At 37.3% G+C, this 25,477-nt stretch overlaps 1 protein-coding gene and 1 long non-coding RNA gene across 5 annotated transcripts in view; one reads left to right on the top strand and one right to left on the bottom strand.

Moving 5' to 3' along the window:
- The first annotated feature begins 855 nt into the window (after nucleotides 1-855).
- Nucleotides 856-25,477, top strand: part of pds5b (PDS5 cohesin associated factor B) — a 55,636-nt gene continuing 31,014 nt past the window's right edge. Inside the window, exons 1-4 of one of the 4 annotated variants that reach the window (XM_081371261.1) lie at nucleotides 1,028-1,161; nucleotides 1,827-1,883; nucleotides 23,369-23,495; nucleotides 25,188-25,391. In XM_081371261.1, the coding sequence (XP_081227387.1) occupies nucleotides 23,388-23,495; nucleotides 25,188-25,391 (312 nt within the window). In that variant the 5' untranslated portion in view covers nucleotides 1,028-1,161; nucleotides 1,827-1,883; nucleotides 23,369-23,387. Of the gene's footprint in view, nucleotides 1,162-1,826; nucleotides 1,884-11,430; nucleotides 11,558-21,482; nucleotides 21,534-23,368; nucleotides 23,496-25,187; nucleotides 25,392-25,477 lie in introns of those variants that run through there. The other 3 variants (XM_081371260.1, XM_081371262.1, XM_081371263.1) reach the window with 3 other exon arrangements.
- Nucleotides 10,429-11,083, bottom strand: LOC308694027. The gene is made up of 3 exons (XR_014030549.1): nucleotides 11,011-11,083; nucleotides 10,871-10,921; nucleotides 10,429-10,541 (listed from the first exon to the last, which is right to left on the bottom strand). It is a non-coding gene; the product is annotated as an uncharacterized lncRNA (long non-coding RNA).

Raw genomic sequence — 25,477 nt, 5'->3', positions numbered from 1 at the left:
CCTTGGCAGTAACTGAAATAAGGTAAGTAACTGAGTGTATGTATACGATGGTAAAAATGTTAACATTTTTGAATCAAAACTTTTTTGTGATGAAACATTGACTCCTAAGCTTCATTTTTTTGTAAAGGTCAAAGCTCATAGTGCACCAACTAAGAATGACCCCCAGTGCAGAATCATTTACTAGTGTATTTTACAGTATTAATCAATTTTAGATTTTCAGTTTTAATCTTAGTTTTTAGACATTTTGTTATGTGCTTTTGTCCTTTTCAGTAGTTATATACAGTATCAGTTATAGATATATATTCATCACACACACACACACACACACACACACACACACACACACACACACACACACACACACACACACACACACACACACACACACACACACACACACACACACACACACATACATATATGTGTGTGTGCATATATATATATGTATATGTATGTATGTATGTATGTATGTATGTATGTATGTATGTATGTATGTATGTATGTATGTGTATATATGTATGTATATATATATATATATATATATATATATATATATATATATATATATATATATATATGAATTCAATTTTTATTTTAGTTTTAGCTATAGTAATTTAGTAGGCTACTTCGTCTTCAACTAAATACTAATTTTCTAAGTTTAAACTTTTTATATAATATTCATATGATATTTTATTTCAGCTTTATTTCAATTACGGGGAACATTTTGTTGGGTTTAGTCAACAATAGCAGCACTGGTGCACACTGCATTGATTGCATCCATAGCTGTCATAAATGTGTGTGAATGAAGGCGGAGACTGACTGTCGTCCTGCTCGTGACCTATAGATGTCGCTGTTACACCACACACTCTCCAGCCTGCTAAGCGACTCAACATAAACGCTCGTTTATGCACTGACCATTTACATTATTGTTATAGCAGTTTATTTGTTTTTCCAAACCAATACCGCAATATTGCCACACACAAAAAAAAACAGTCATGCACTTAAATAAGTAAACTCGAGTGGAGGAGGGAAGTGAAGGGTCTGTATTGAGCGGAGCTGCACTGACTGGTGCAGATAGGGACAAATTGGCGCCATTTTGAAGCCGACAGGAGGATCACAGTTGTGGGAGAAACGAGTGGAGCGCGCACTTTTTCCAAAAAGGTAAACGACTATTTAAATTTAAATCGCTCGCGAGTGGAATCGACCTCCGCCGATTGGAGTCCGTTAATGGGAATTGTCATTTCGTGGCTGTTTTAGAATGTGCTTTTTCCCTTTTCGGCGGTTGGTTGTCTATTCTTCTGTTAACCCATGCGAGGACATCTGACTCTCACTGTCTTTCCCCCCAAATCGGTTCGTTCTTAACTCAAAATCCCAATGGCAAGGACAGTTGTTGTTGGTTTACGTGTAACGTGTGTTATCGTGGTCGTTTTCATTGCAAAAGAGGGCCGTGCACTTTTCTGATGCCTCGTGTACATGCATATGAGTGTGTTTGTGTTTTAGCTCTGTTAGCTTAGCTTAGCTGCTCGTAAACCGCTTCAGCCTCTATTTAAATCTGATTCAGAACCTATTTCAGATTCTGCTACTGCAGTTAGCATTCATTTTTGTTATGGGTTAATATAGTCCTTTGCGTGTTGAGATCGGACGCGCTGTTATGCATTGGATCTAGATAGTAACGGAGGATCTGTAGTGGTGTGCAATGAATTTTAGCCTGTAAACACCCCCTTAGGGCTGTTATCTGGGTTTGCACGGGATAAACCACGGTCAAAGGAATGAAATGACAGCTGATGTGTGATCAAAACTGTATTTTGTTGTGGTTGTGGCTGTAGACAAGCAGTGAAGGAGCACAAAGACATCAGCTGAGAAAGCCAACCTGCTGTCAGAGTGTAAGCCTCTCTTTTTTGCATGCAAAATCATTGTAAGGCTGTAATTTTGTCTTTTAAATGTGTTGCATTGTTCAGTAATTGCATGCATAGAGGTGTTGTGAAATGCGTTTGGTGTTTGCTGGGAGTTTGAAACACCTGCACTGTCTTGATCCTCCTTTAGAAATGACAGCTATTTTCACTTCAGCTTGCATTAATTTATTAATTTCTTGCATAATTGTGCTGTTATAACTTCTCACTGGGAATGCGAAACACTTATTATGCATTTTGACTAATTTATTCGTACTGTTTATTTACATAGTCTATGGTGTTAGTGTACATTATTTGTAGTATTACATTATTGCATTATACATATTTTTTGACACAAAATTCTAGCAATTATTTCAGAATAAAAATGCATGTATTGTAATTTTGTGTTGTTGTAATTAGCACGAGTGTAAATCTATCACTACTTCCATTTCATGAAAATTTAACAGATTTCATTTTAATGTAAACATTTGAAATGGTCTTTTAGCAGATTTAGATTTAATATAACACGTTTTAAATGTACAGTCTTTTTCTCCTGGAAAAAATTTAACCAAAATATTGGTAAATATTTTTGTCCAATCAGATGCTTTCTAGAATGAGAATGCCCCTCCCCCTAATACCTGCTGGTTCTGACTGTCAATAGCCAAGTTTCCATTAAAGTTTTAAGCGCATAAATTCTAAATCAGTGATTCAAATGTTGCAAAAATTTGTTTGGAAGTGCTTTTTTTTTGTTTTATAGAAAAAAAGGGCTTAACGTAAATAAATGTGGTTACGTGACAGAATTAGCTTATGTAAAGCATCAGTGTTCATGGTGTTGCTCCCGTTAAAGCACCGTTTCTCTGTAATGAAATGTTCAATGGTACATTTATATTAATCTAGCCTATTATATTCATATTATTAAACTATTTATATATATATTTTTTATTACTGTTGGTATTTGGTAAGAAAAAGATGCATTACCTCTCAAACATCATCCTTATTTTTGTAATATATTTTTGGTTCATGATTACACATCTTAATTTTATGTTCCTTTTATTTTTTAAAGTTGCAAGTTAAAATGACTATTCTTTTTGATCTGAAGATGAAAAAATCAAATTGCATTCTTTACAATGTAACAAAATGGTTGTTTCTTCTTAAAGTAAGAGTTCATGCTGCCTTAATGTTATGTTTAGTCTACATAAAATGTGGGGTTGTATTAAGTGACAACTTTGATATTTGAGTTATCTCTACTAGTTAAATCGGTCAAAGTTATTCGAATGCAAATTTTGAAGTTGTGAGAGTGACAGCAAATTGCAGCAAGATTTATACAGAGTGAATTCGGAATAGGTGGTTGTCTCACATTTTAAAAATAATATTCCCATTACCCCATTATTAGTTTAAAAGTAAACTTTTCAATCTACAGTCTATTAAAAAATATATAACTGCACCTGAATATTGATTGATGATTAAGTAATGATCTAAATAGTCTAACAAAGTGACACTTGTTAATAAAAAATAATTGTATTATGTGTAGCCTACAATTCAATAATATAATAAAGTTTTGGTTCAAATGCATGGATGAGGAAAATATAGCATCTTGAAAATCTCTGCAGCTCATCAAAAATAAAAAAAATTAAGTAAGGCTATTGGAGATTTCAATGCTGATTGCTGACAAAATAAAGGTAAAATACACAAATAACATGTTACTTCTGTATCTGAATTAATAAAATTATGTAAGTCTGTTTTGATTTCATGCCATGGTCATCCTATGGCACATGACAAATGATAATCACAAACATGACACTTGTTAGGGTTAGGGTAATAAAAATAGTTTTAAATTGTAAATAAAATAATTGTATACAATTTGTTAAAGCTGCTGCTCATACAGTGTGCGAGTAGCCGAGTACTTATCTTACTGGGCTTGAACAGTCAAATACACACACTTATGTGTCAAAATGCCCGTCTTTGTGAGTATCTTTGTAAACACAGTTGTTTAAGCTATGTCTTAAGTAAATGTAGGCCTAAACCTCCCAAAAAAATGACAAGTTAATTTTTCTCAAAAAATAAAAATCTCACCTAAAGCTATAAACAAACAGAGCCCTGTCAGCTGGTATTATTATTAAAGGTTAAAAATAACATTTCAAATTAAATAATGCGTTTTTTTTATAACAACATTATAATATTTTAATGATATAGGTCCAAATATAAGAAATATGTAATATAGTTATCATATTTAGCAAAATAGTCCCCTCTATTTAAGTCCAACTAATGTGCTATGGTCATTAAATGGCTTTCCTGAGGTAAATGTAACGTTACGTGACATTCTTCTCCAGCTGTTTTATGGACCTCTTTCCGCGGTTGAAAAACACTGATCGATCGATTTTATTTCATTTCGGTAAGCTGAACTGTATTACCTAACTTTCAAATGAACTATTGATCATTCATGTTTATTTAGCCTACTATTAACTAGTAGTAAAGAGTAACAGATTATCGGTTCACATGCCGTTTGAACTCTGTCAGAGATCTGTCACGTCTCATTTACAAGCGCCAAAACGGTGTTTATTGTTTGAATTTTGTAATTAAATTGACCGAATCTGAGAGCTGAGAATTTGTTTCGTTGCAGTAGTAACCTTCTCTGTCTTGTCTGTCGGTGTCAGTGTCTTCTTTGCTTCACGATTTTTCTCTGCGTGAGAAAATTAATGTGTGGCGTGAGACTGAGAGCGTGTAAAAAGTGACAATTGCGTGAGTCTCACGGTTGAATGAGTGAGAGTTGCAGGCATGAAAACTCCTCACCTTTCGGCGAAATTCGCCGTTTTAAAACCTAAAAGGGTCACCTACGTGATTTGTGCAGATCCGATGAGAAAATATTGAATGGGGGTGGGGGGGGGGTCGAGGTCGAGGCCAGCATTTATCCCCTATAAAGTTACCATAAACTTCGCAGCTTTAAAAAACAATCATCATTCCTAATGCCGAAACATGACAGCCAATACGAGTCAGAGTAACGGGCAGAAATGTTTTCAAAGTCTTTTACACCGCGAGTCTGACAACTGGACACACTGCCGAACATAGAACCGCACGTCGGAAAGCAAGCCTGAGGTAAGTTAGCTTACAATGTTAACTGTCCTGTCAGATACAGACAGCGATGTTGCCAATGTCATTATTTTTACATTTTGACATAGAAGTGGGCGAGATAATATCGCGAGCGGGCGCGGGCGCCGTGAGCGCTGAGCGAGCAGGAAACAAGTAACAGTTAGTGCAGTGTTATTCATTGCGCGGCTCGCGAGCCTCAAGTGGCTCGCCAAGCTTTAATTTGTGGCTCGCATGGCGGTAAATAATACGGTGATATGATAATGCATTCACTAGAGATATTTCATAAAAACATTAATAACAAGTAGGGCTTTAACATTACCCGTTAAAAACTCACAGTGTCAGCTCTATTACAAATAATTTCGATTGGATTGAAAGGGGTGGTTTATCGAGAGAACGTGAAAAAACTTGATCGATTGAAAACCGAAACTGAAAGGACGACGTATGACGAGCTGAACGAGCTGTTCTCGTGATGAATAAAGTGTCATATAAATGAGTATCCTTTCATTCTATAATTCTCCTTTCACTCAGCATCTGTGAAGTGAAGCAGGACAGTCCTTGTTTCAGATTATCATACAGACGACTGGTTTGGGGCATTTTTAATGCGTGATAAATAGTAGTAGTAAATAGTTTTTTTTCTCTGACACCCGATGAAATGAGTAGATCAGCGGCCCATTGGTTCTTTTCTTGATTAAGTTAGTATAGAAATTAGTACAAAACTAATTATGAAAGTTTCCTTTATTTTTCAGTGCATTTGTTTTACAATATATGGCTATTACTATCATGGGATTGATATTATAACTATTATTGTAGTAGTAATGTAGACAGACACTGTAACTAAAAGAGTTTTGAATTTTTCTTTGTTTAATTTGCACCAGATTGATGAATTTAACATTTAAAAAGCACAAAATTTTCTTACGGGGGAGCATGCCCCCGAACCCCCCTAGAGTGGCAGAGGTCCACTCATCACAGTGATCCGCCTTGCCGCCTTCTCACCTTTTTTACCCCTGACCTGTTTTCATGCCTGGAGTTGGCAGCCCTGCGGATTCAGTTTGTAAATGTTTGTAAGACTGTAGGTTGTTTTTTGGCGGGTGTGCTTGTGCTGCCGTTGTCTTATTAATTTGCTATGTTGTTTATGTATCTCTGTGGCAAACGCACGGGGGGAGGGCTGAGCCCTTTCGGAACTACGGGAGCCCAGAGGGAGCGTCGGTGAATATTAAAGAAAAAAACAATTTTCATTAAAAAAAAACGATGTAAACCAGGGCTTGACATTAACTTTTTGAGGCACTTGTCCTTCGGACAAGTAAATTTATGTTTTACTTGTCCATGCACAAAAGTCACTTGTCCGGGTAAAGATTTATAATTTTATCATTTATTTATTTTTTTGTGTTTTGCTAATGCAGAATTCGAACAAACCATTGAAAGCATCCAAACACTATCAATATTAATAAAATTCAGACTCAGATTCAGATAAGGATCTCCAGACTCCATAATACAAAGTAATTCTTTGCACGCTGGTGCGCAGTGTATCACCAGAGGAAGTGGAGACTCGTGTAGGTATCCTCAGTATTTGCAAGCTAGCTAGACAAGCTAGCTAGACTTATTACTTACTGTATACTATATCTAAAATATTTTTAGTAGACAGAGATGCACCGATTACAATTTTCTAGGCCGATTCCGGTTTTTCATTGAGTTTGACCTGCCGATTCCGATTTTTTTTTTCTAATCACTTTACAGCACACACAAATTTATTTTTGATCTTTTCTTTAACCCTTTCACGCATAAGTTTAAAATATTCTAACTGACACCACCTCCCCACCCCCAGAGTGAGTTTTTTCAAGGCGAACGTTCCCTTTAATGTTTCCATGGCGACGCGTCACGCGATACACCGCAGCCACAATAATACTGTATGACAGATGTGTCGCTTTTATTTCGCTTTTCCTTTTTTATTCAAAATATTCACAAACTTGCTTACCATGTCATCAACTAGCCTATCTGATATTCCGATTCTCAAATACGTGTAAGTGAGTGTGTTTGGTCGTTTAAAAACCTTTATAAATAATCTTGATCTATAACATGAGATGTCAGTCGGATTTAACTTACAGCACGTGAATTCATCAGTTTCTCCCGAAAGAAAAAAGTTTCTTACTGAAAGAATAGAGTAAACTTTATAGTTAACGTTACTTCCACTATGTTTGTCTGATATGAATAACACATGCACTCAAAAAAATGACTCATTGGACAAACTCAATTTAATTGATGGCAGGATTTCCATCCAATAAATATGTGTAGCCCCAACTTATAAAAAACTAATTCATGCAATGAAATGTAATTAAGTTGGTCCAACTCAATTTTGACTAACTTAAGTGAGTTGGTCCAACTCAATTATGAGCAAATTAAATGAGTTGGTCCAACTCAATTTTGACCAACTTAAATGAGTTGGTCCAACTCAATTTTGATCAAATAGTTTAGATGAAATGGATACATTTAAAAATAAGTTTTATGCTTCTTAAACTTAAATTAGAACATTTCATTGAAAAATCAATTAGGAAATCCTTATTTTGTACCCCATAGAGACCAGAGACAAATCTTGATCGAGATGTTTTTATTTAAAACTCAATAGTGCAATAGTTATTTAATGTGAAAAGTACTTAGAAAAATGCAAGTACACATTTTAAAGCCTTTTTCCAAACATGTACAAATGTCTTTGTTCTTACTGAACACAAAGGAATATATGTTAAAGAATATGGGAAACTGAACAGTTCTGGGCCACCATTGACTTCCATAGTAGGAAGAAAAAACAACTATGAAAGTCAATGGTGGCCCAGAACTGTTAAGTTTCCCATATTCTTTAACACATCTTCCTTTGTGTTCAACAGAACAAATACATTTATACAGGTTTGGAACAACCCCGAGATCAGTAAATGATGACATAATTTTCATTTTTGGGTGAACTATCCCTAAAGACAAGAACGACTAAGTAGAAATACACACAAAAGTGTGTAAGAAAAAGCATGTAAGAGTGTTAAAAAAAAAATAATAATAATGTGTGGTGTGTGTGCGTGCGTGCATAAGGATGTTAATGACTCAATATACAACAATGTATTCTCAAATAATTCTCATTGTGTTCTCAAAAAAAGTGCACATCTCATGCAAACAGCTTGATTTTAAGTTGCTGGATTTTTGCATTCAGCCTATGTCCATCCAAGTTCATTAGGATTTTCTGGATAAACTTGAAGGTTTACTTGAGGTTGTCAGGAAAATTAAGATCAAGAGCATAAATGAGACCGAACAGCATGATGAATGCCAGGATCACGCAGTCTAGGTCCCTCAAAACCTTAATGCCCTCGATCACAACTCCTATGTCTTCTGTACAATCTCCTCTTTGGATTTTGTAAATCCCCATTTTCTGCATCCTCAGTGGCCTGGACAAAACACAAAACACTTTGGTTAAGCCCAGGTGAATTTGACCCTTTATATTTTAAAAGTAATCAGCAAATTGCATTGCTACTTTTCACTTTTACTATTACATTGTTGGCTGCCATTTATTTTCATTTTATGGACATAGACATACACAGGGCTCTCAAGTCTCACGCATTGGGCGTGAGACACACGCAATTCAACCAGTTCACACGCTCACACGCCACACCGTGTATTTCTCACGCTGAAAAGGCAATGTCAACCAAGTTGTCCTGCGAGCTTTATATATAACGTTGTATACGAGGCGCAGGCACACAAAGTGAAGTTTCCTGCCGCCAGCACGTATCTCGGCCAGATTGCGTTTGTTACAAGGCAACACAGATGCGCGAACACACGGAAGTTGACGGAACATTCTCGGCCACCGTACGTTCGTTACTAGGTAACCAACAACATCGCGTGAACACACGTCGTGATGGAGAAGGTAAGTTGGAAGAAAGCTCGTCTAACATTTTTAGGCTAGAACATTTAATATATAGCCCATCGTACATTATTATTAATGCAGTTAAAAACTCTACAACTACTCTGCAACCAGGCCAGAAGCTTTGGCTCAGTTTGGCTAGTTTACGTTTTCTTAAATTAAGGGAATGTTAGTGGGTATGGGAAGGAATGAAGATGTATTTCTTCATTTTATTTTAAATACATTTAAATTAGTTTATTTTATTTTATTTTATTTTAAATTATATATTATTCTGTATTAATAGTCTTTCTAGTTACATTAAGGCTACATGTATTAAAGCAGAGTGCTCTGGGTAATATTTTATATCCTGTGAAAACATACATTAATCATTGCCATTGCATTTGTATTTTTCAAACACAAAACACATTTCATAAGCTGGAGTGTGTACTCTTGTGTACACACACACACACACACACACACACACACACACACACACACACACACACACACACACACACACACACACACACACACACACCTTAATAATACTCTAATATGTCATTTGTTCACAATGTCCCATGCACCACACAATAAATAATTATACCATTTTGACTAGACACATTCAAAATGCAAAAAGATTTGTTTTTTCAAACTGTTTGGAGCAATTTGTTATATTTTTGTATAACTTATTTGTAATTTTGAAATATAACATTAATGAGTATATTGGATGTGATGAATTGCTCTGTCATTTATCAGATTTACCAATTGTTATAATTTCAATTTGGGCTGGTTAATTATGAACAATGGGTCAAATTGGGGGGCGGGGACATATGGGGGCGGGGCTCCATTAGGGCTCCTCCCCTAACCGCATGTGATCTCACTCCAAGCTTTTGGTAAAACTTGAGAGCCCTGCATACACATCTGAAAACTTCTACAAATTCTATTGTGTTCAGATGAACAATGAAAGGCATACACAAAGTTATTACCCCTGCAAAATTATTCCTATTAAAAAATACCTATTTTATTGTGAAATGAAAATGAAAATTGAGCATTTAATAATAATCAATCATATATTCTTTTAAAACATAAAAGTATTAACATTGTTGTTATATTCATAATAATCACTTACCACATACTCCTTGAAGAAAGAGTCTGGATCTTCAGTCAGGTAGATCATCAGGCCTTTCAGGGTGCACTCTCTCCTGATGTTTATGTTGTCACACTACAGCAGGGGGAAAATCAAGACTGAAATTAGCCAAATGCAGAAAGCTGTACAATAACTAGACAAAACAGAAGACATTGCATGCATTTATACTAACAGAGTCTCTGATCGCCAGGGCGTTTTTGATCTTTTGCCCCTTAACTCCTCCTTTGCTCTTGAAGATCTGCATCAGTTTATCTGAAAAGTGGTCCAGCTGTAGGAACATTGACTGCAGTGGCTTCATAGTGATCTGCATGAACTCTGCTTACACCTTCAAAATGGAAAAAAACAACAACAAAAAACAATTTCTTATTACGAAAAGAACCCAATAACGACTAAAATAAAACACTACATAACATGTTTACTTACTTCACCCTGCTGAAATAGAGCTGGCCATTGATTCTTAAACACCTCTATCATGGGCATTGGCTGACGACAATGGGTTTGAATTCTATTAATGAATGTGGAATGTGGATTGTGTTTCCGGTATCTGTGGGTGTTAAATGTACTGTAAATATTACTTTCAAATGCACATCCTACAAACATACACTGAACTGTTTCATTATGCCTGAGATGTCCATTTATGTGTTGAAAATAATCTTTCTGTTGCTAGCTCCTTGCATGAACACACATGATACTGGAATGTTGTTAATTCTTCTGGCTTTGGAGTTTCCTGTTTAGCATGTATTTTTGTATGTGTGATTAAGAAGCTTACTCCATGTACTAAACGTGCATGGGCAATCTGTGTATGGACATGGATAGCGAAAACTGCCCCTAAAGCACACATGAGTCTGCCTAAAATGCTGCAGAAACAAATACCTGCTAGCTAGTTTCGATGGACACATTCTTTGCACTAAAAAAGAAACAATCCTAAAAAGAAGAATAAAAAAGTATTATAAGATACCATATTTAACAAATGACACAAGCAGCCTAAATCAGAATATTTGAATATGACTTACTATAAATAGGAGGTTGCTGTTCACCTGGTCATGTTCATAAAACTGTGAAAGAGAAGATGTTGATTAGGAGTGGGAACCAGTACTCACATGAAAATATGCTTTTTGTTTACATGGTTCTGTTTTACCCAACTCGTTCACTTAAAGGTATAGCGGAGGATTTTCTTTTTCCGGGTGGGTAGTGTAAACTATTGGTCCACCTAAGTGTCAATCATTCTGGTGATATGTTTACGTAAGGCCGTCGTACGTGCTCGTCCCCTAGTTTTCGCTTTCTGCGCATGCGCACTTTCAGGTGTTTATGTGTGGTGGTGAGCTAGAGCTCCGGTTTAAGCCATTCATTGAAGCTCGCCGTTTCACCGGGTCCTTTGAAAATGTCAGAGGGTCGCAAGAGAAAAAGTTTGTACGAACTGTATGAGAAGAAGAGAAAGGCCTCAGAAGAGAGAAACAAGATCAGAGTGTTTTTGGGAGATTGTTTCACACGATGGCGTGCGCTGAAAACACAGGTTGGGCTTCCCACTGATGCCTCAGTCGCGAAGTTTCTACTTGACAGGTAAAGTTTGGCATGCTATTTGGAGAAAAAGTGCAAATCTTCTTTTGGAAAGTAATCTTGTATGAGTGATGCCGACAGCAACTTGTAAACAGAGCGTGCACGAGGAGAACCTCGCACACGTTTAATAGGCGTTCCCTCTCGGGAGCAGGTAGTGTGTTGCGCATGTGCATTTTTTCAAAAAGTGGAGAGGGCGGTTCTTATCTAAAATTCGGAAAGATCCTCCGCTATACCTTTAAAGGATTAGTTCACCTCAAAATGAAAATTTCCTGATAATTTACTCACCCCAATGCCATCCAAGATGTTCATGTCTTTCTTTCTTCAGTGGAAAAGAAATTAATTTTTTTGAGGAAAACATTTCAGGATTTTTCTCCACACAATGGACTTCAACGGTAACCAAATAGTTGAAGTCCAAATCAATGCAATTTCGAAAGGCTCTGAAGTGCTTCAAAGGGCTCTGCATGATCCCAGCTGAAAAAAGAAAGACATGAACATCTTGTATGACATTAGGGTGAGTAAATTATCAGGAAATTTTCATTTTGAGGTGAACTAATCCCTTAATATGACACTTTACAATTCTCTCAAGTAATTAAATTGATTTTAAAATAATTTTAAATGTTTACTTGGTACAATTGTCTATATCTATGCATATATCTATGCATATCTATAGCATGCATTGTGTTTCATAGTGCAATTGATACGCAAAAATGACTTTTTATATCATATTATACGCCATCAAAGTGCGTATGTAATATATAGATAGATAGATAGATAGATAGATAGATAGATAGATAGATAGATAGATAGATGCTTATTTTTTTGAGAAACGAATGGGACTTCACAGAATACATAGATCGATAATTTCAACAAATATGCGTTTTATAGCGTTAATCAAATAGCGTGTTTACTGCAAAAACAGACGACTATCGTCCATTCTGTCACATTTTTCAGGTGTTCTGATGTAACTTAGGCTAACCCGTCTGTCACTTGCTCTGATTTACCTTGGGCAGCTCAGCTACGATGTTGTAAATAGGTAGTTTACATGATCAAAGTAATCTTAATATTGTGATTGTGAAACACGGAACACCTCACTTCATGATTTTATGGTGAAATGTCTTATTTTTCATGTTAGGCAGGTCAAATTTGATCAAGAAAAACGCACTGTGGCCAATTCAGCGTGAGTGAGTGACGCAGCTAAAAATAGACTCGGCGCCGAAACAATCGCGGCGATCGCAAGCCTCCAATTCATTTTATGACGGATCAATCCAGCTAGCAAGCCAATAAGTTAAGAACCAATTTTGCACAGTTACAGTCAAGTTCGGGATCGTTAGACTGGTCTAACACAGAATTTGCACGTTGCGTGAGTAAGTTAAGCTATCGAAGGGACACTTAAAACAATTCACCTTGCATAACTTTCACTGCTGTTGCATATTTCACTCAAAATTATGATATAAGTTACACATCCTCTTACAGTGAGATAAATTCTTTATTACAAATACTCAAACAAGTTAATACTTACCAATAACGAATACGACGATGCGCAGTCCTTGCAGCGGCAGACGATAAAATGGCGGCCACACCCTCTGAGCATGTTCTTCTCTGAGCTTGTCTTGCACATGCGCAAATGACGCTCTCCGAAGCCAAATTAATTTGAGTTAACCAAATTAAATGAAATCTCATAGATGACACTATTTATACATTTTATGTTAGACTTATTAAATATATATACGTATTATTCCTAATTAGATATATTTAAATAAAGTGAACACAATTTAAATGTGTCATACCTAAGAAGGCCTTGAATCATTTTTTTGAGTGTGTCGGCAAATTATGTTTGAATAGATTGTTATTGCTGCTTCCACAGACATCAGTGTGTATTTTACAAACTCCAAATGTATTGTTTTACTCGTGCTTATGTGTATTTAAATATCTGAAGCCTAAAATAAACATTATGAGGTTAAAAACACTGCTTAGTTGTGATATATGACAGCGCTGAACGTGTCCGACTCTGGCTCAGCGCCAGGCAACGCACGAAAGCACAGTTTGAATCTGGCAGTTATGCGACGTCTCAAATCGGTAAACTTAAATCTGTAAAATTATAGACGTAATGAGTGGCACATAACGTGAAGTAACATGGCATTTTATTTTGTTTGAAATTTAACTTGTCCAGTGGGACAACTAATTTTCTCTTCCACTTGTCCTACAAAAAAATCCACTTGTCCCGGGCAAGCGGACAAGCCTTAATGTCGAGCCCTGTAAACTACACATTCGAGTTAATCGATAAAATCGATTTATCGCCCAGCCCTAGGGACAACCTTCCCCTGGCACGCGTAAGCCAGCGCGACAGCGTCCACAATCCAGTGAGAAAGTCTCTGTTTTGAGACTGTTGTCTTAGTACAGCAACCAAAGCACACGAAAAGCTGGCCCGACTGAAGGAAGGCGGCCACGCGATTCACATACATCCGCAAAACCCTGACAGGGCAAACAGCGCTCTGAGCGTCAGCGCTGATGACAGCTCAGCAGATAAGCGGGCAGAGAAACATCCTGTGCTTTAGGCACGTAATACTGCAGTCGCCGGTCCGAAACAGATAATATCACTGTCCATGAGAACACATGTAAGTCTCCAATGCGCTTAGCTGAAGCAAGGGCATGGAACAGAGCTGTTTTTTGTCTATTTTTTTTTCAGGGAGAGCTCTTTAATAGCACTCGAAACCAAGAGCTCGAAAGGCGGTAGAGAATGAGCCCTCAAACTACAGCAAATTTCCACGGCGGCACTGAAGCCGGCCGTGAAGGACATAATCTCCTCGCTCCCCTGAGAATCTGACCACCAGAGCACGCCTTCCTATCGATTGCACCGTAACCGGGGAACGGAACGGAACGAAACCGTAGCGGCCACGTATTCCTTCAGCGTGGGTTAACTCACATTATTTTCCAGTCTGTGCTGCAGGAAACGCCAAACATCCGACACGGGGGGAACCACCGGGTCAACGTCAGTAACCTGGCACCATTTATACCAATATATACGCAGTTAGATCAGTATAGCCAGTAGGGCTGGGTAAAAAATATCGATTTCTCGATTTTAATCGATTCTCATTTGTACGAAACAATATCGATTCCTAAATCCCAAGAATCGATTAGTCATCCTGTTTTCAGTTGATGAATGAATGGAACATTGTTGCGCGCATCCCATAAAATAAATCGCAATAATATTTGTGCTTTGATATTATTGATATGAAACGAAGTCTCAGATTTCAAATTACGGCCATTTTCTTACGAAATTCAAAAACATAATTACCGTTTTGGCGCTGTTGCGTGAGATCGCTCTGGCACAGCTCAAGAGAAGCAGCAGCGCGGAGCGCACATGATCTTCTCTTCCGCCTTAACACCAGTTACAGCGCGAAATAAACATGAAAGAGCATCTGAAAGTGTGTTAAAAGATAGAGTACAACTTATCGAAGTCCGTATCATGCCACATGGAATCGCTCAATCAGTGTTTCAACCGTGGAAAGACGTTAGTAAACAATGTCATGTAACTCATTTACCTCAGAAAAAACATCCAGTGATCATAAACTCGTTAGTCAGCTAGAAAAATTTACTCTAGCAGGGCTCCAGACTAACTTTTTTTATTAGGAGCGCTGTAGCCCCTGACTTAAAATTTTAGGAGCGCAAGCAGAAAATTTAGGGGCACACCTTAAATCACCTTGCAATGCAATTATTCACATTTTCCCCCAAAATAACTATTACTGACAAATGCTTTGATAATAAATAGCCTTAACGTACAGAAATTACAATGTGCAGTTTTATTTTAAGTTCACAGGGCTCCAGACTAACATTTGAGGGCAGCGGCACTAAGTTCTACAGAACGTATTTGGTAGCACTGTGGGATGACAAAGCACTGAGCTTAATCTGAGGTGTAGGGTAAACGTACCTATTAAGCTCACCAAAATCTACATTGAGACATTTTTAGTGCACAAGATATTGGTTTTAGTACAAGAAGTTATTTTAAAATAAAATATTAATCTCTCACACTATAATATTTCATTTTATTTTAAATGACAAAAGTATTTCAATTAAGATGTACATCATTAAATATAAAAAGTCTGGCTGTGCTTAATGGGTACGTTTTGTACCCTTTAAGCACACCCCTGTTCCCAATAAGCTCACAACAAGTTTTATTAAAAATTCTTGTTTATTTTAAACAACCTTTTTAAGGAATAATTGAAAAAAGTTTTATTTGAAGGTACAGAGTCAATCACAAAAAAACAGAACACTAAAATCAAGCAACAAGGCATTCAATTTGATCAGGTAGCCTATCCTATTCATAGTGACGTGTCATTCAAACTCATTGCAACATCTAGACTAGTCCACGTTCAGCTATGTAACCCATATTGAAAAATCAAATAACAAAACAAACCAATGTGCTCCTTAAAGGGATACTCCATTTTTTTTGGAAATAGGCTCATTTTACAACTCCCCCAGAGTTAAACAGTTGAGTTTTACCGTTTTCGAATCCATTCAGCCGATCTCCGGGTCTGGCGGTACCACTTTTAGCATAGCTTAGCATAATGAATTGAACCGGACAAGACCATTAGCATCTCTCTCAAAAAAATGACCAAAGAGTTTCGATATTTTTCCTATTTAAAACTCGACTCTTCTGTAGTTACATCGTGTAATAAGACCGACGGAAAATGTAAAGTTTAAATTTTCTAGGCTGATATGGCTAGGAACTATACTCTCAAAATCGCACCTTTTCATTTTCCGTCCGTCTTAGTACACGATGTAACTACAGAAGAGTCAAGTTTTAAATAGGAAAAATATCGAAACTCTTTGGTCATTTTTTTGAGAGAGATGCTAATGGTCTTGTCCGGTTCAATTCATTATGCTAAGCTATGCTAAAAGTGGTACCGCCAGACCCGGAGATCGGCTGAATGGATTCGAAAACGGTAAAACTCAACTGTTTATCTCTGGGGGAGTTGTAAAATGAGCTTATTTCCAAAAAAAGTGGAGTATCCCTTTAACTCTCTGGGTCAGAGCTTTCCTGTCTACTCCAAACTTCTTGGACAGATACGACAGGTTTCTGATGGCTCCTTCTTTGTATGACATGCCTCTTTCATCTTTGGGCATACACTATAGTTTCGTCTAGCTTTTGTCATCTTAAGACTGTGAAAATAAGTTTATTAATCATTTTTTTGAAGATTAACATAGTGACAACCATCAGTTAATATTTAAATTCTGATTATTAAGTATTTACATAGACGTTTAATGTGGGTGAGCTTAAAGGGAGCACACACTGTGCTTAATTGGAGCAAAAACATTTTTTAATTAATAAATATTAAATTAAAATTTAAAGGAAAATATTTAGCTAAATTAATAATCTAGGTAATGTATTAAGTTTATACCAATTTTAATATGAACAACTATTATAGACAATATCTATGAAATTATGCTTTTTCTAATTGATGTCACACTGAAGCTGTGTGATTGTCATAGTAGTGCACCCTTTAAGCTCACCTAACAATAATATGAATTCTTTAAAAATTACAGCAGTTTAAAACCACAGACTATCAATAAAATGTAAAATTATAATATTATGGATTTAAAAGTACAAGCCATTAATTCCTGTGAAGTAATATATTAATGTAGCACACAATCTTATACAGCTAATAAGCTAGCTATGTTCGTAGCATCTGGGCTATGTTGCTAAAACTATCTTTTAGATCTAACTGTAATTATTTCCCACATCCAGGTTCCAGGTTATAATATTCAAAAGTCTAAACATTAATCTCTTAATTTTGCAATAAGAAGATGTACTTCTTCAAAATAAAGGCTTAAACATATAAAAAATGCACATCTGAGGGGCTCCTCTTCTGGTGAAAGTTTTCAGACAGCTTTGAAAATAGCCGCCAGACAGTGTGAACACATGGACACACATATCTCAGTGTGCAATGGTCTGATTGGTTTAAAATTACAGGAGGTATATAGTAACAAACACATCAATTGGTTAATACATCAAATAGGATAATACATTGCTGTTTCTTTTTATAATCTGAGCTCCAAGATGGTAGTGTGCTTAATGGGTACTTGAGCTTAATAGGTACGTTTACCCTATAGATAAAGTTAACTTTAATTATTATCATTCATAATGTCTTAATATTAATTCAAAAGCAAAATGAGTGACAAAATAGATATTATGGAGTGAAAATAGCCAGTAAGCGTCCTCTGCAGCTATGTTTACAATAGTAATTTAATCTTTTTCTTTTTTTTTAAAAAAATAAGTGTGAGTTTTCCTACTTCTTGAAACTTTTAGTTTTATAAATAGGTACAATCTTTAAAGGAAGAACAAAAAATGTTTTGGTCAACACATTAAAAAATAACATTTAAATATGATAATATAGTTTTGAAGTGCTGGAAAAATATGTGTAGGCTACTGTTATAACCACAGTATACCATAGTTACAGTTAGTGTTACTACATTAAATCCAAGGTGAATGTTGCTGATCTGTGGACCAAGCCTTCTATAACTTGTTCGCTCATTGCACATGTTTCTCCTGGTTTCCACGTCAGCGCTGTTTGATCTGATATGGTTTATAACAGAGAATTCTGCGTCAAATCTGAATGTTTCTCACTTGATCTCGCAGCAATGTTATTAATTCTGTCGCGAACTCAATGGATTTCTTCACGGGATCTCCACGATGTAACTGTTTCGCATAATCGCGATCGGCCCGCGACTGGCGAGAGGAGCTCTGTCTATTATTGGTTCGAACTATTGAACGGTCTGTGAAGCAGAATGAGTGCTGAGTAGCGCAGTTTTTTTTCCACTTTCATTTTGTTTTTATTTATTAACATGTCACGGCATACTCTATGCTTGAGGCTGAGATTGAGTGTTTAAACTGCGAAGTGCCTGCACTGTCTGCAAATTTCGTTTTCCCCGCAGTTCTGGGGTAGCGACTGCCACATTCGTAGCTCATGGAGTTCATCTCCTTACAGTACCTCAACCAGCTGAATTCTCGTAGCCAGTCTTCCCGAAAATAGTGGGTTCAGGCCTTTATCACCTTACAAACCTCTGACTCTGAATCATCATCATCCTACTGTGTCTGTCCGTGACATTGATATTTGTCTCCGTCTCCTTCCCACTGACGTTTACGCGCGCTCGATTATCTCTAGGACCCTCCCCCTTCACAAATTAGCCAGTTACAGTGGCCATTCCCTTTTCTTCTCACACTCATTGGCCTGCCACACATTCGCGCCCCTTCCACTAGAGGTCTTCACGGGTCCAAAAATTCGTGCCCGAACCCGAAAGAGACCCGTAATGTGCTAAACCGAACCGACCCGGACCCGTCTATTATTTCAAAAGCTGGACCCGGACCCGTGCAGATCCGAGAAATGCCTAACTGGACCCGACCCGGACCCGTCTATTATTTGAAAGCTGGACCCGAAACCGACGGGAAGACACAGACCCGACTGGACCCGATTGTCACATATTCCACCTAGGGCTGGGCGATATGGAGCAAAAAATATATCTCGATATATTTTGCTATATCTCGATATACGATATATATCTCGATATCTTTACAGGAAAAATAACCCCCCGAAAACTACTGCAAAAACAAATATGCCAAATACCACAAAGTCTTTTTTTATTGAAGTGCAAATAGGTAGGCAGTTCATGTAGGAACAAAGTGCTTCTGCGACATTTAAAAAAAAAAAAAATCCCTGTATACAAAAATAATAATTTAACTGTAAAATAAAGGAAGAAATAATACATATTGCACTATTTTTAATAAACCTGTATAGAAATATCATTACTAATTTTGGCAAATAAATAAAAAAAAAAATGCCACATATCCCCCCAAAACTGCACAACTGTAGAGTAAAACATTAATTTAAAAAAAAGTGATAAAAATGCATCTAAAAATTGACATGATTGTTACAAAATCACACTGTCTGGGGCCTCTGGGGAACTCAGAACAACTGCTAGCATAAAGTTTAAGGTAAAAATAACTGCCATTAAATTACAGTATCTTACTACTATGCAATTAGATAAACTCTTCATTCATTACATCACTTTACCTCTGTCTTTATCCACCTTTATCCTCTTCTCTTCTTTTTGACACTGTAGCCTATATAGCAGAATAGGTAACTTAGGCTAATGCTAATTTATAATGTGTCATGTAAATTCGGCCATCCGTCACAATCAGGAAACTTTCACCGTGTCTAGACCTGGCGCGAGCTGCCAGGCCCGTTTCTACAGGGGAGCATGTTAAGTGTGAGTGTTTTAAGCGCCCTCAAACAAAAGCAATGCGGCGAGAGGCGACGCTACACAAAAAATTACCAACAACAACTGATCGCGCGCGCGCGCTGTTTCTGACGCACTTCAAGCACTCGCTGGGCGGGGAAAGATTGATGTGCCTGACCGAACTCGGGGGACTTGGTTGAATGAGACAACACGCGAGGGGAGGGGGAACAAAAGCAAGGAGGCGGAGGAGGGCGAGCGCGAGCACAACACAGAGAAGGCAAACAAGCAAATTGGCGAAATCAGAATTAAATATAAACAATATATCGATATATACGATATGTCAAAATCCATATCGAGTTTAAAAAATATCTCGATATATCGTAAATATCGAGATATCGCCCACCCCTAATTCCACCTTAAACTGCTATTACAAGTCAATAAACCTGTTGCGAAAAATACAACTTTTTGTCTTACCTAATTTAAGCCGTGGTAGCTTAGTAGTCTCCTCTCCCTTCCTTGTAACGTTACCTGACTGGCTGTGATCATGCATTACAATCCTCCGACAAGAAAGTTATTCATGTTATTCCTCTCGTTATTCCAAGTCCAAGCTTAATCCACTCATTATTTCAGCTTCAAAAGTCCACTTGATGTCACGGTGACGGATGACAAATGCAACTTTGCACATGTAACGTTAACTTACATTCTGACTCGAGTTAACTCGCATAATAACTTTGACTGTTTGCCCTTTTGAACTAACGTTATAATAACGATTGCTCGTTCAGTGCCATGGCCGCTGACGTTATTTATTTGCTATCATCTCTGTGCTCTCTGCTCTGCATCGAGTCCTAATCTGACCACTAAAACTTTAAGATTAAACAAGACGGTTAATTTATATTGTAAAATCTAAAGCGCGGTTTGGCGGTCCCTCACTGAAGCTCTGGTAACTGGTTGCCATAGAAACATGACACGCGCTTGAGACTGCACATGCACGCTAGCTGGATCAACCTAAAATATGCTTTTTAACGCAATTTATTTTGAGTGTCCTAATTTTACAAGTTGCAAGTTACAAAAAAAACACAAGCAGTGTCTAATCACGACCGGGTTTTCTCCGAGTCTGATCTAATGACTCCGATCGCACGGGTATTACACACAATGTTAAACAGACCCGGGACCCGAAGTAATAAATTCGGACCCGACCCGGACCCGGCTGATCATTTAAAATATAGACCCGAACCCGTACGGGTCCCGGGTCGGGTCCCGGGTAGGCATGTGCCGGTATTCGGTAATGCGATAAATCGCGCTAATGAATATGCACGATATTGTTATCGTGGGCACTTCAAAATACCGTGAAAAATAATAGATCAGAATTTATATTTATAGAACGCGTATTAGCTTATTTTCCATCAACCGCTTAAACAAACACTGCGTATGCTGCGCGAAACACGTGCGCACTCTGATGTAAACAATCCCCACATGTATTAGCACTGTGTGCATGCGGCGCAGTGCGCACTCTAGTCTAATGTAAACAATCCTCACATGGAGAAGAAGCATGGCGGAAGGAGGCACGCTGCCGACGATTTATCCCCGTTCTAAAAGCAGAGCTGTCAATACGCATTCAGTGTGAGACTCACGCAATTTACACTTTTCAAACGCTCTCGCGCCACATGCAGTTTCTCACGCAGAGAAAAATCGCGGAGCAAAGAGGACACGGAGACCGACAGACTAGACAGAGCAGGTTATTATGGTATGAAAACAATTCTCAGCTCTCATGTTCTGTCCATTTTATTACGAAATTCAGACAATAAATACTGTTTTGGTGCTTGTAAATGTGACTTGACAGATCACTGTAGCGCCTCAGTTCAAGTAAACCGATCATCTGTTACTTTTTATTTAAAGATACAGTAGGCTACAACTTACCGAAAGGTATATATGACTCATACATAATATCGATCATTCAGTGTTTTTCAACCACGGAAAGAGGTCAATAAAACTGCAGGTGAACAATTATGTCACAGAAGGTTACATTTACCTCAGGAAAACCATTTAATGACCAACACGTTAGTTGACTAGAAAAAAATAGCTATAGAAAGGAGTATTTTGCTAAATATGTGCACTATATTACATTTGTATTTATTTTTACTTGTGTCATAATTTTTATTATAATGAAAACCAAATTATATTTAATTTAATTAGTTAATTTTTAACCTTTAATAATACCAGCTGACAGGGATCTCTGTATGTTTACAGCATTATGTGAGATATATTTTTTCTTGAGAAAAATTAACGTCTATCTACTGTAGCATACCTAATATTTATCCAAAAAGTCAATACTGAATCAAGATTGAAATCAAATCCCAAGAATTGAAAGCGTGAAAATTGTGTAAAATTCTATTTAGTTAGCCTACCAAATGTTTTGACAATCACTGTTGTAATGCAAGTAGTTTTTTTTTTTCTACACCCCCCCCCCTCCCTACCAATCCATCCATTTCTCTTGAGCAATTAAAATATCGTGATAATACCGTATACCGTGGTAAAAGCTCAATCAACTAATCGCAGCATGAAAAGTTGATACCGGCACATGCCTAGTCCCGGGTCAACGGGTCTCGGGTTCACTGTGTAGACCTCTAATCCGAACATGCAAACTCAGAGTGGAGATTTAGACTTTTTTTTTTTTTAAATTGCGAATTCAAAGAAATTTTCACTGCTTATGGTGCTTCAATGGTTAAAAATCACTTGTTTTTAAACGGCGATACTTAAAAACGCATGCAAACGATAAGCTTTTGTGACTGCGTAGCACAGAAATGTCACAAGCATAATTGCGATTTGGTAGTCCAAAATCCCTACCGGTTAATCGTGCCTGCTGGTATATCCCTAATTGTTGTAATGTAAAGTAAAGAGTATTTGCCTTTTAAAAAATTACAAGTGATGCATCTTTCTCCATCTTCTTGTTACTTGGATAAAAACTTAACTTGATGAAGCATTTGATTGTGTTTTTCCTTATTTAATCTTTACTCTTCATTATGCCAGTAGGCTTAAATGTGCTGTTTATAACTTGTTGTAACTTGTTTATAATATGAATTATAGCTGAAGAACATGCACAACACTTTTCAATCGCACAAAGATTGCTTAGTTTGCATTTTTGACTTGTCTATTTGGATTTAGAACACTTGGTGTTATAGCTGATATATGTGGGTGTAGTGTTTTAGTTGGATAATCGGCAAAACCTCTGTGCACATCAGCTTGAGTTGAAAGTGTAGCATTTCTTTGAATTTAAATGTCTATGTGGCAATAAAATGCATGAGACTGCTCTTTCTAAAATGGATTTTTTTTTTTTTAGAGTCGTCAATATTTAACCATCCACAGGAGGTGAAGTTTTGGCCAGCATCCTGCAATTTTCAAAAAAAAAAAAAAGTTAAAGATTTTGCCTTAACTTTTTTGGGGGGAGAGATCCAGGATTTATACAGAATCCATTAGACCATTTCTTTAATAGCACATTTTCCAAAAGAGTAATTGATGTAAATTCCCTGTTCATTTATAAGTGTTCATATTCATGTCTTTTTTTTTCTCTCTCTTTCTCAGCAATCACTGATTGGAGAGCATGGCTCACTCCAAGAATCGAGCCACAGACGGCAAAATCACCTACCCGCCGGGGGTGAAGGAGATCTCCGATAAGATCTCCAAGGAGGAGATGGTTCGGAGACTGAAGGTGAGGAACAATCTGTCATTCATCAAAGTGGAAAGAGTTTATGATTAGTGGATGTAATTACAATGAATAATTGGTACTGAAGCATGTCTGTACCACTCTTCGGTTAGATATACAATGAATGTACATGTAAAAAAAAACAAAAAAAACTGCAGAAACAGTTTGTAATATTAACTTATTTCAAGGGCTGGGACTAACGATTATTTTCTCTTTTTTCTATTTATTAATTACCCCCACCCCTTTTTACTTTAGTTAGTTAGTTAGTAGGGCTGGTCCGAATACCATTTTTTTGAGCTTCGAAGCTCGGTAGTAATGAACATCGTATATTCGAAGCTTCGGAGAGAGGGGGCTGAACATATTCTTCTCTCTAATAAAGGCAGTATTCTCTATGTCTGTCTGTCCATTTGCATTTTGATTATTTCGAGAACTTTTCATCCAATCGACTTAACAAGGGAGTGCAGTGTCGCATTTGGTGCAATATAGATGGACACGCGAGAGAATTAATAAACTTTTAGTAAATTACAGAACAGCGCGAGCGGGAAGCGGCGCGCCTCACGCGGGCAGGGCTTATATGCTCCGGGAACGGACACTGCACTAGTGATATAAAACGCACACACACAGGTCTGTTAAATTAAGCAATACTTTTAAGGTAGTCTAATATTTTTCTGACTAACAAATTACTGACACAGTAAAGAGTAGATTTAAATATAGAAAAACATAATAAAAATAGAGGAAAACGAAATTTAAATAAAGAAAAACGAAATTTAAATAAAGAAAAACAAAATTTAAATAAAGAAAAATGAAATTAAGTTAAATTTAAAAACGAGATTAATTTAGATGGATAATAACGGGTAAAAAGGCTAATACATTTTGTTTCTATTATTCTATTTTCCACAATGTCAAAGCAATGCAGCTTAACCCAAAATACAAGCTCAGGCATGCACTTCGGTCCATACAAACTCCGCTGTTCTGCACTCTAGCCAGAGAACAATCCCATTGCTGGAACACTTTTAGGCGTCGGTTCTATTTCTAGCATGCACGTTTTTCCGCGTGGCTCGAGCCGCGCCTGAGCCGCGTGTCTCACGCAGGCAGTATGCAAATCCCAACCTGTTAACATGGGAGCCGAAATAATGGACACACCACGCAGCTGAGATGCTCACGCCACGCAGCCAGTGTGTCGCCGGCCTTATTCAAGCGCGAATGAGAACCGTTTCGCGGGGATTCCAGGTGTGCAAGAAAAAACACGAATATTCGAATGTCAAATTTTCAAATCGAATACCAACCCACCGAACGAATATTCGAATATTCGTGTCCAGCCCTATTAGTTAGTTAGTTAGTCACTTACTCACATGCTCAACAGACATGCCTGTGATTTGGCTATAAAGCTCAACGCTGCAAAAACCAGTTGTAAATAGACACCTGTAATGCTCTCTATAGGGCACTTACACAGATACACAAACGGAAAACTCAGTTGAAGTTTTATCAGACAGAATGAAATTATCATTTTTATGCTCGTATTTCAAGCCTCTTTTTATAGCTTGTAGATAGTTTCCTCCCTCTGTGGGTTTGTCACTTATGTCTATTTTGAAGTAGGACGGCCAAGTGAAAGTGTGTTCCCCATTAAGAGTGTCTTACATCACACTGTTAGTTGGATGCGTGGTTGACACACGGTTCTATGGTGTTTTTCAACCTCAGATGGTGGTGAAAACCTTCATGGATATGGACCAAGACTCGGAGGAGGAGAAGGAACTCTATCTGAACTTGGCCTTGCATCTCGCCTCAGATTTTTTCCTCAAACACCCAGACAAAGATGTCAGACTGCTCGTGGCCTGCTGTCTTGCAGATATATTTCGCATCTACGCCCCCGAGGCACCGTACACATCACCTGATAAACTTAAGGTTGGAAAACTCAGTCTATTGAATGTCATGTTAGTTATTGTATATATCAGTGAAGAACTATAAATGTTTATATCTATGATTACATT

This window comes from Scardinius erythrophthalmus, assembly GCF_964197995.2.
Source record: "Scardinius erythrophthalmus genome assembly, chromosome: 7".
Lineage (NCBI taxonomy): Eukaryota > Metazoa > Chordata > Actinopteri > Cypriniformes > Leuciscidae > Scardinius > Scardinius erythrophthalmus.
Note: the sequence above shows the minus strand (reverse complement) of the source record. Positions and strands in the feature narration are given on the sequence as shown.